This window comes from Phoxinus phoxinus, assembly GCF_949152265.1.
Source record: "Phoxinus phoxinus genome assembly, chromosome: 23".
In the NCBI taxonomy this organism is placed as follows: Eukaryota; Metazoa; Chordata; class Actinopteri; order Cypriniformes; family Leuciscidae; genus Phoxinus; species Phoxinus phoxinus.
In genome coordinates, this window is record NC_136898.1 from 7,919,374 (window position 1) to 7,931,553 (window position 12,180).

At 37.0% G+C, this 12,180-nt stretch overlaps 1 protein-coding gene across 3 annotated transcripts in view; it reads left to right on the forward strand.

Moving 5' to 3' along the window:
- The first annotated feature begins 2,447 nt into the window (after window positions 1–2,447).
- Window positions 2,448–12,180, forward strand: part of myo18aa (myosin XVIIIAa) — a 46,706-nt gene continuing 36,973 nt past the window's right edge. For all 3 annotated transcript variants that reach the window (XM_079600746.1, XM_079600749.1, XM_079600750.1), the window contains exons 1-2: window positions 2,448–2,578; window positions 3,622–4,763. In XM_079600746.1, coding sequence (XP_079456872.1) covers window positions 3,753–4,763 — 1,011 coding nt within the window. In that variant the 5' untranslated portion in view covers window positions 2,448–2,578; window positions 3,622–3,752. The remainder of the gene's footprint in view (window positions 2,579–3,621; window positions 4,764–12,180) is intronic.

Sequence of the window (12,180 nt, forward strand, 5' to 3'; positions counted from 1 at the left end):
AGGACTTATATCTGTCATTCCCAAGACAAGTTGATTAGTTGCCAAAGGAGACCCATCTACACCATACTAATAAATTATTGAGGTCAAAATCCAGGTGTTTGTTTCATTGTCCAACCCCTGTATTCCTATGATTAGCTGAAGACAGAGACAGCTTGGTCTACTTTAGGATCGTTTTGTAATGAAGAGCGACATACAGAGCGAGTCCTGAACTGAATTAACCTAATAACCCGATTTATTATCAGCGGGGTTCCTTCTAAGGTCACTGTCAAAGAGAGATTAAAAGGTCAGGCTTTATAAGGGTGTTTTTTTTTTCTTTCAGAAGTATTATAACAGTTATTTTTGTTTGTTGGTCAAACATTAAACCCCGGTTTCACAGACACGGCTTAAGCCTATAGTCCCAGACTAAAATGCATGTTTGAGTTGTGTTAACTGAAAGCAACTTGCACTGGTATATCTTAAAATATGTCAGTGCCATTGTTTTGTCTCAAGACGCACACCAGTAATGTTTTTTTTTTCTAAGGCACGTTTATAAAAGCTACTTAAATGTCCTAATTAAACTAAGGCCTAATCCTGGCTTAATTTGAGCCCTGTTTGTGAAACGAGGACTGTACAGTATGTTAAAAAAGAAAATAATGGATTTAAAGATTACAATATATCAATGTACAATAAATCAATTAAAATAAATAAAATAAACAATAAAAATAATTAATTAAATTTAATTAAATAAATGAACATTAATTAAAAATTATTTTATAACTAATTACATGTTTTACTACTAAAGCACAATTTTCTGGTATGGAAATGACCTGCTGTTTTACAGAAAGGATCTGTCATATTTTGCCAGCTATGACACTGTGGTTGCATCAGGATCAGATTATTTGTACAGTGTGTTCTTGCGGTGAACATGATATGAAATGTGACCTGAATGTAGCCCTAGGCATTTTAGTTTTTAAAAAATCCTCTTCTTCCATGATGATCCTATAGTGTAAGGACCTTTTAAACTGCTGAGGATTGAAGGAAGTACAGTGAGGTCAGGTGTGAAGAAACGGCTATATATATATATATATATATATATATATATATATATATATATATATATATATATATATATATATATATATATATATATATATATATATTACTCATGCAATGCCAGACTCTTTCCAGTTGTATGTGGGGTTTTCTGTGTGGTTTTCATCACTCTTTTGGGTTTTCTATCAAAACACCACATAGTGAAAATCTAGCTTTCGGATATGGCTTGGTTAATGGTTAAACTTATTTGAAATATTTTATATGGATTTGGATTAGTGGACCTTAAACTGATAGCTCACCCAAGAATGAAAATGTTGTCATTACTTAATCACCCTCAATTCCAAACCTGTATGTTTTTCTTTCTCATGTTGAACACAAAAGACGATGTTTTGAAGAATGTTGGTAACCAGACAGTTGATAGCCATTGACTTTTGAGTTCAACAGAAGAAAGAAACTCATACAGGGTTGGAACAACTTGAGGGTGAGTATGATGACAAAATTGTAATTTTTGGGTGAAATACGATCCCTTTAAATGCATGGACCCACTATTTGTTAAACTTTTTTTATTTATTTTTTGTAATTTATGCCACTAAACCCACTAAAGCTTTGTGCTTTATATATGTATTCAGGCTCCAAGACCAGAACAAGAGACGTTGTATTAATATGAATTTAATATAAAATGCATCACAAATGCGCAACAGATGGAGATTTTGTAGATTATTGCGTAACAGGAGAATAAAAAAAAACATGCAGGAAGGATTAATGCTGTCAGAGAGTTGGTCCATAGGAGGGCGCTATGGCCATGCAAACGAGTTTGAACCACCATCATATGCCATGTTTAATAGAATAATGCAATCCATTTAAAAAAAAAACATAAATTCATATAAAGGACATTATTGTGTTGAAAAGACAATAATTTGTATTAAATATATATATATTTTATCTTTATTCTTTATTTTATATATATATAGGCTATATATAGGAATAACATCTTAAATATATTTAATACAAATTATTGTATTTTCAAAACAATCATGTCCTTTACATGAATTTATAGAATATATAGGCTATAATGCAGGCATATATAGCTATACAATTTTGATAATTTATTTGTAAATATATTTAATATCATATTATACAGTATTTGTATACAATAGTGTGCACTCTACTCTTATAGGCCTATTTATAGTTTTTAATTATTCTTTTTAGGGCTACTTGTACTACAATACTTGTACTCAAAATAAAATAATAGGCCTACAAATTATTATCTTTATCTTTCTATCTACTATTTGTTTAATTTTTATTTTTATTTGTTGCAATTTTAAAGTGCTATGCTGTGTACATCAGACAAATTAAACTTTTAACTTATTCTAAGTATCTCTCACGCTAAAAGTCTCTTAGATCATATCCAGCAGGGCTCAGTGAGCGGGAGCGCGCTCAGCTGGTGCGCGCGTCCCACTGACAGTCCAACACTGTTTCCACAGGACCGGTGCTGCAGTTCAGTGCGCACCGGGGATCGCCAGACTTTTTCATCACTGTTTCAGCGGTAAGTATGTTTATCATTAGCGGTGTTTGTCATTAGTTCACTGTACAGGTGAACAGACTGTCTGTTTGCTTTATGCGGAATAAAGAGGCTTAGAGAAGCGCATTACGCGAACCAAAACATTCACCTTAAAGCCATGATGTGTTTCACTTTATACAAAATCAAAGAAATTCTATAAATGCAGGTATGAGTATGTGGTTTAAATACTGCATCAAGGGGCAATATATTAAAGTCACACACACACACACACACACACACACACACAAACAGATTTACTTTCAGCGCTGAATCAATGAGAGTTTCTGCCGGTACTTTATAGAGCCGAATTCATCATTACATGACAGACACGATTGTGCAGGCGAGGTCAAGTGATTTCGTGTCATAAATAATGTGTTAAATAGTTTTGAGATTCCAAAATAGAGTTTAATTTAATTCAAAGAGGAAGCGTTGAGGGGGAGATGAAAGGACGAGTTTCAGGAAGTGGTTCATTCTACTCGTTTTGTTTGGATAATCTGGAAAACTGATCGATTTAAGAGCATCACGGATTTATGGCGCTGTGTTTTATATCACGTTTATGTAATTGTTTTATTAAATGTATAAAATTGTATAAACTGTGATATGTACCTGTCAGGAAAGGTAAGAACAGCCAACGAGAGTGTGTGACGTCACACAGTGGTCTTCCGTCACATATCCACCTTTTTACTCGTTTGATTAATAAATTATGTGGGTTATTAACCCATGAATTACTGAAATGACTGACATGAAATATGATATATATATATAAAATAAAGTATATTGGCTACTATATACTTAAATTACTAATATTATACCAGAAGTAAATCTACAATGCTTTTAATATGTGCATATATATAATATTATTATTATTATTATTAACAATAACAACAACTATTATTATTATTTATTTAAAGATTTTAAAACGTTTAATGTGCCTTTTAAACTACTACAGTCACAAACTACTACTACAGGCTACTGCTAAAGGAAGGAAGCCTTAAAAATGTCTTGTGTTTGTCAATCTGTTGTTTTAGAGGAGGGCTTCGCCTGTTGCTGAGGTGCCCTTGGTGCTGTGGAACTGCTGCTGGTCATGACTGAACACTATTATTGATCTCTATGGTGTGAAGAGGACAACATCTGGTAGATTTTACATTTAGGTCCAACCATGTTCCACTTGATCAAGAAAGATAAAGACAAGGAGAAGGATGGATCAAAAAAGGAGAAAAAGGAGAAGAAGGAGAAAAAAGAGCGAATGTCTCCAGCCGAGCTGAAGAGTCTCGAGGAAATGAGCGTGAGGAGAGGTTTCTTTAATCTTCATCGGAGCAGCTCTAAACGGGAGTTGAAAGGGAAGCTGGAGATTTCCAGCCCCATTCCCATCAAAGTGGTCCGAAACACAGAGCTTAGCCTGATGGATGCGGACCTCAGGAAACTCCACACTCAGGGTACCGTAACGCCCACAAGCTCAAGCGATGACATTAAGGTGGAGCAAGATGTCCGCCGGAATTCCGTCAAAGAACAGGTGGCCAAGTTTGACTCCATGAAGAAGCAGAACTCCCCGGTAGAACAGAAGCAGAATTCCCCTGTAGAACAAGTCTTAGAGCGGTTTTCTTTCTCACAGAAGAGCAAAGAGGAAAGGCCCTCAGGGTCGACCGCACCATCAGGCCAGAACTCAACCGTTCCCTCGCCTCAGGTAGAGGTCAAGGTATTCAATCCATCAGCCCTACATATGCCCCACCAAACCAGCCCTGTAAAGAATGTCCAGGTCCCAGAGATAGTGGACCGAACATTCCCTGCAGACTTGCGCTTGCCTGCTTTGGCGCCTCCTCGGGTTCCTGCGCCAAGGGAACTGGAACTTCAGCGCCGCAACACTGGCGATTTCGGCTTTTCCCTTCGCCGTATCACCATGGTGGACCAACAGCCCGATGGGTCGCCCTACCGAAAGGTGGTCCACTTTGCTGAGCCCGGCGCTGGGAATAAGGACCTGACTTTGGGGCTCGTGCCAGGTGACCGTCTGGTAGAGATCAATGGGAGGAACGTGGAAAATAAAAACAGGGATGAGATCGTGGAGATGATCAAGCAGTCTGGAGACACGGTGCGTCTGAAGGTGCAGCCCATCGTGGAACTGAGTGAGCTGAGCCGCTGCTGGTTGAGGAACACGAGAGGTCCGTACCATGAGGTGAGATATGCAAGTTTGTAGCTTATGTGGAATAGTTGTGATGTGTGAAATCACACAATGAGGACTTGGAGCCAATGTGGAAGGCATGGAGTCTGGTTTTATTATGTGCTTCTTCCTCACATCGTTTTCTGTTGTCTCTCAACTATCCACTTATAGGCCAACAAAACTCAATTCAATTGTGTCAGTATAGTCTGATAAATAAAGTGTTTTTTAGATAAAGGTGCAATTTGGATGGTGTGTTTGCCGTTTCTCTGGATAACCGATACAGTTTGAAGGCACATACTGTTTCATCACATTTTCAGATGGAAGATCAGTTACAGCCTTGAGGTATTCTGTGAATTCAGAGCAATATGAGTGTTTCTGTTGACGTCTGAAAAGACCGTTGAGCAAAGAGCTGGTGATGATGTCAACAGTTTCAGTGAGACAGCTCGGGGGGGGAGTTTAATAACCTGTCTAATGGTGTTTTGTCTTACCCACAATGCATCTGGATTTGTGTAGAGTTCCATCTGAGTGGAACGAATAGCAAACAAGCCTCTGCCGTCCATACTGTTATGTTGTTAAATGAAGTTCCAAGAACGAGAGTGCCTTTTATTTGTTCACTGAAGTTTTTGTGATATTTCCCTTACTTTAGAAAGCATTCCTGTAGCTCAAACTGTAGAGCACGACACTAACAACGGCAAGGTCATGGATTATGTTCACAGGGAATGCATGATCTGATAAAGAGCATACCTTGAATGCAACTTAAGCATCTGCCAAATGCATAAATGTAGAAATGGATTAGGCAATATTCCTGTAGATCTCATCTTATCTTCTGGAATGGTAAAGATCTTAGTTTCACTTTTTGCAGCAGCTTTGTCTGCTCTCTTGGCTTTGCTGCATTCCCCAGTTGCTTTCTGACACATTTTCATCGCTATATCCCGCACAGCTGAGAGAACGGCCCCGTTTCAGAATGTGGGCGACTCTGTTGGCCCCACAGCCCTTTTAGTATATTTCAGTCTTATGTTGTAAAGCAGTGATGGGTCTTTTGATAACAGAGAGGAAATTGAATATTTCTGTTAAGGTCAGGTGCTCCGGGTCAAAGCAGAAGTGATTGTTTTCTCTTAATCGTCTGTCATCGTGATTCCTCAGATATTTCAAAACATCAGCTGCCATTGTCTCCGACAATAAATGAACCAAGCACAGTCACATAGGAAGTCACAATGATGGTTACATTTCCCCAATTATTACATGCACAAAAAGACCAAACCCTTAAGTAATGTAGACTGCATTCAGCTGTCTTAATATAGCATATATATGTATATTCATATATGTATATGATATTATCTCACATTTTTGTTTTGTTTAACTTATTTTCTACACATTTCCATTCACTACAGAAATAAAGCCCGTATTATTTAAGTGTAAGGCCTTTTTTTAGATAACAACTTCTTTTTTTTAGATATCTTATCCGGTTTGACAAACTAATCTAGTATGGAGTTGAGTTATTATGACTAATGATTGTATAATTTTCAACTTATTCTAGTAGGTTGAATGTCACAGAAAATCTGGGACATTTAATATCAAAAACATATTTATATATATATTGTGTAAAAATACTTTTCCAATTTTTTTTTTTTAAATAACATTCATTTAAAATGATTATTTATAAAAGTTCAAATTTAAATTATTATATTTTTTAAAGTGATTTAAAAAAAATGAATTATAACCACGAAATATGTTTTAACATCGCTATTACCAATGTGACAGCAAATAATTTTGTATCAAATTCATCTTAACAAATAAAATAAAATAAAAAAGGTCAAAAAACAAATACTTAGTTTAAGCTGACGTCCAAGATTTTATCTAGCTCAGAACGGAAACCAGAGCTCAGTGAGGAGATTAAAGTGCATTGAGTGATTTATTCGTGATGTAGAATAATGTGGGGGAGGTAAAAATATAGAATATTGTGTTTCTACACTGTAACGTTTGGCCTTTTGAACCGTAAGAGGTTTATCCCGGTGCAGCTAAGAGCATCTGTCCTGATCCTACAGAGCAGCTCTTCACACAAACAGCATTTCATAATGCTGCGAAAATAGGAAGAGACAGGTTTTTAAAGAGAACGTTTTGGTCAAGCTAATCAAATGAGTGTGGCGTGGATCACATGAGTCAGCGATCACTCCTGCTAAACCTGTTGTTCTGTTTGAATAGGAGTGTGTGTGTGGAGAGAACTCAGCCCTTTATATGCTTTCTGCTAATGGATAACGAGAAAAATCTCAGTGTCAAAGTCTAAATGTGTTATTTTAGAACACCATCAAACAAGTGTGCCAGACCATTAGACAAATGTTATAGCCAACCCAGTGAAAAATAAAAGTTTTGGGGGTAAACCTTTAGAATAACTACTGAAAACATATGTTAATGTTAAGTTTCTTCATGGGTCATCTTTAAAAATCACTTGTTGATATCCATGGGTCTAGTTGCCTATGCATATACATTTATGCAGTCTAGATGCCTCTGGGCACTTTTGCCCCTACAACACTGAACAATCGGAGCACATCAGTCAGAGGAGAGGCTGGGAATATTGGGCATTCAAGTTATCTTGACCAAGTTTTCTCCTAATTCCTGCTACCAAATACCAATAACTCATAATATTCGATGTAATGATATAAAATGCTTATCCTCATATCAAGTTTTAAATGATATGTTATCAGATCTATTCTGCTGTAATGAAGCGCACCCTTTGTGATAAAGTGGCCAGTCTCACCCACCCTACGAGGGGGCAGGAGTCCCACCGGGGTTTTTACTGGCCCACTTTAAACCGAGTACAGAAAAAGATATGACACATTTGGGATTGGCCTAGAAGCGATTATTCTATATAAAGATTGTGATACAAAAATCTAGACTATGCCACTGTGGAGAGCTCTGTGTTGAAATGTGTTGCTTGTTGCATCTATTGATGAAAAATATGTTAAAATGTTGGCAGTTTTTCAGTATTTCAAAAAGAAGTTCTTTTCATCACCACTTGTAATCCAGTTTAACCAGGTGCTAAAATGTCACTGCTGCATAGCAACTCTCATTCTTCACATTGCAAACACTCCTTTTAATGCAAATTAGGATCTATATATTACTAACTAAAATTATCTCTATTTGCCTGGTGCAACTAATTTCACCTTATTCAAAAGCACAAAAAAATTAAAAACTATTTTTTCCCCTATTCATATGATATGCATTTCATTTGAATTGGATGCTAAAATGAATTGGATGCAAATAAACAACACTATCAGCAGTGCTATTTTTGTATTATTTAGTATTAGTATTAAGAGCAAACGTGTTGAAGATTAGCCAATAGGCAGTAGATTTATAAAATGTTAAGCTATTTTCCCACAAAAGCAGTTTATTCAACATAGTGAAGCCTCTCCTCCATTGACATTGACAATGGCCTCTTGTCTCCTTCCCTTTGTATCGCAGCGTTACACTATTTTTTTTCTAACTTCCGAGGCTTGCCTTAAAGTGGCTTTGGTTCAACACCTCTTCCTTCTGCAATAAAAACAAAAAATGAAATCTTTATCTAAAGTAATTTTGACTTACTAGTAGGCCTATGGTTGAATTGGATCATTGAAGGTCAGCAGCAAAGACATTGGTTAATAAATTGAGATTGAATACTTGGTTCATTTGTATTATTTGACAAGTTTAATTATTGCAGGTTTGCATAAAATTCTGATAGTCTAAAACAATAACGAGCATGTTTACACATCAGCACACACACAACCTCTGCACTTACACACCTGATTTCTCTCAACACGGGGACAAGAGGCATTAGTCAATGAATGGGAAAACAAAGTAACTTGCATTACTTATTTAAAAAGGTGCCTCAGATATTTTGTTGTAAATTTAAAAGTAGTGCGTTATTTTTTTAAGTAATCTGATTACTTGTAATGTGTTACCGCCAACACTGGATCAATACATTATCAACACTGACTATCACAATTCCCTCCATAACTGAAATGCTCAGGGAAGATAGTCTTATGTCTTGCAGCATGTGTGGCTTTTTATGCCAATAGAATGTTTGGCATTTGTTCAATCATAGTGTCTGTGAATGTGACAGGAAGCCCTTTAATTTATTTTGACAGGTTTGATTGTTTGTGCTGATAGTCTACCAGATAGACAGGTTTTGGCTGCATTAATGTACTGAGAAGAACAACACTTAAAGACACACTGTCACCTCACACCCTCTCCGGTCCTCTTAACTGAAGGATTGGGAAATAAATGAATGAATGAATGAATGAATGAATCAACATGCTCTTCTTAACCTTTTGTGTGTGACTGCTGTTGAGAAATCCGAACACACAAATGCTTTCAGGGCTTTTTTGACTGAGAGTTACTACATGAGCTTGCTTCAAAAATGCAAATAAAGGCAAAGTTTTTCCTTGCTCTTTTGAAGTATAAGAGTTAGATGTACAATGTAGACGTTCGCTAACCTAAAGCCACCCACGCTTTATAAATCAACAGTATCAGTATATCTTGGCCTGCCTTGATGAACTGTGCTGATACATAAAGGTTAGCCAATCATAGCTAAGCTGATTTACATTTACACGTAGTCTTAAAGTGTTAAAGGTTTTCGTTTATATTATGCTGGTTAACATTCAATAATCAGCATATTATTTTATTTTAAAATCGTGCATTAATAACGAACCAACAGTCGATCAGTCTAACATTTAATTATCCGTATGGCTTTGTCAGTCAATGTTTGCGTTCTAGTTCAGTTTTGGCAACACTGTCCTGTATTTTTATTTATTTATTTATTTATTTCTGGGCTCAATGGCTCTCTTTTTTCATCTGCTCTGATAGGGTTCAACAGCCTGTGGACTATTAATGTCCTCTGACTGCTCTGAAACAATCTGTCTGTGAATGGCTTCATTAACTAGTATCAGATTAGATTATGTAATAGATTAAGTTGGCTGCACATCAGGCACTGAATACAGGAAGTGTCTTTCGTCTGTCATCAGTGTCTGCTGTCTCTCCGTCCTCTCTGTCAAATCTCTCTTTATGTCTCCACTTTGTTTCCTGGCCGATGACCCAGAAGTCTTTCTCGAGCTGTCAGTGTCGCCCCAGTGCTGTCGTGGGATTGAGAGGGCCTTGATATTGACGCTGGTCATTGGACTGACTTGGCCCTCCACAGGGGTCCAGGAAGTGGCTTTATTCAGGCTGATAATTATCCTGGTTTTGGACTGCTGGGTCAATGTGACGACCAGCTGTGGTTTTTGGGCTGATTTGCACTGGTATTTGGCAGTAGGATTGTGTGAAGCTGTCCAGTATTCAAGCTCTAACTGTGAGCATGTTGGCACAAGGATGATTCCAGCTCTGCCAGTTTACCAGTCCGTTAAATGTGAATTGGTTAATGGGAGCAGCCAGTTAGTCACTATCCTGCTGGTTATTCACACCCTCAGAATACGGGACAATGCATAGAATGAAAACAATGACTTTTTTACTTTCTTAAAGTCGGCATGACATGGAAGTTGCGATTAGTCTTTTCTTCTCCACTGTGACATATATCCGAGTGAACCGGCTTCTCTAACAAGAAAAAATGTTGGGCGGGACTTGTTTTTGTCAATTGATTGGATGATCGGATTATTTCTATGATCTCATGACAGGTTGTCCCGCTGCCCTTGCGCCGGTAAACACGTCATCAAAGAATAGATGGCGCTGCAAGAGGGAGAGGAAATTATTTTAACTACTTGGGTACATGAATTTTAGCAAAGAAAAATAATAATCAATTTTGATTGCATGGTGACTTTAACGCTATATGGAAGTGAAATGCATTTTGAATGCCTTTTGGTGTCGTCATAGCATATGCAATTTGATTTGGTTGTGTAGCTTTAGTTTTCATAAAGGTGAAAATTTATTTTTATTTATTTAAAACAGGTTTGGGAATGTTTCATTTTATTCACAGAATTGAATCCATCCATAATTATTGTGTTTTTATTGTATCATTTCCTTAAGATTTTGTTTCCGTAAAGCATGAAACTTGTATTCTTACATCATGTAGGCCCTTTCCCCATAGCATAAACGTTATATGGAAATCAGTATGCAGAGAGAAGCAGCAAAACCAGACATGCTGCTGTTTTCTGTCCGCAGGGCTCGTGCCCTCAGGATGTTTCTGAATGAGAGAAACATCAGTTTTTTTGCATCTTTGCAATATATTATGAGTTTGTTACAACCTGTTTTTCCCAGTTTTTATTTGTACACTAGAAATTTGTAGAAAGACACATTTTCAATGGCAACTGAATGATACGACATATTGCACATTGTAAATACAGTATGTCAACTTCTTTAACTAAGATCTATGGCTTGATTCACCTCAGAGATCAAATTATGCTATGCTAATCTTTTCTATGCTAGCTATACTTTAACCCTAGATTTAATCAAATAATTTATGTATAGCCTATATTTTATACATAAAAATACACCTTATGTATTTAAAAGCAGATGAAATGCACAGTTTTCTGCTCCATTAGCACTTGGTATTAACAAACAAAGGATTAGCAAGACGAGCTAAGAATAACCAGGCTTTGAAGGAAGGAGGTGCTATGTTTTCTAACCATAGCAACGAATAGGCTTCTAGGTGGGGCTTAAAAAGTCTTTAGACCTCCCACCATGTGACATTATGTTCTTGTTTGGAGACCCTCCTAAACTCCGCATTCATCATAACAATAATGTAAGTTTTGATGTATGTGTGTTAGTGCATATGTGTGATGTATGCCATTTAGTCCTGCCCCCTGTTTATGCCTACTCTAATCATTTGCTATAGATTAGAAATGTTGGATAAAGTTAACATCAGTCTGTCATTGTGTCCATTTAAAGCATTGAAGTCCTGAATGCAGAAGAGTTGCTTTCAGTGAAAACAGCTGATAAGATGAAGAAATTCACTGATCCATGAGGATTTTGTAGAAAGACCACACAGAGACAACGGATCCATCTGCGCCGGGGAGCTAATCAGATTAAGGAGCCCACCGCGTCCTCCATAGACAACTCCAGCCTGTTTGTGTCCTGTTTGGGAGTGCTGATATGATACAATATGACAGGCCTGGACTGGTCTACAACCCCACCAGAATAAAAGGCCTCATGGTGGGTTTGTAGCGGTGTGGTAGTTAGTCACAATAATATTGTGTTATTTCTTCTGTGAACATTCATACATGTTGACGCTGAATCATTTAATCAGAATCTGTTTTAAATTGATTCATTAAGTTGCAGCACATCCAATCAGAAATCACCCTGTTCCCAACCTTGGCCAATCACAGAGGCCCGTTGCAGCTCTATAAAGTTAATCTGATCAATTTTACCAGAATGAACAATTACTTTATTGTTTACTTTTGAGCTGAAGACTTTTTAATCACAGTGAATCAAGCTTGCTATTTGTTTCTGAAAATAGATCTGCACATTT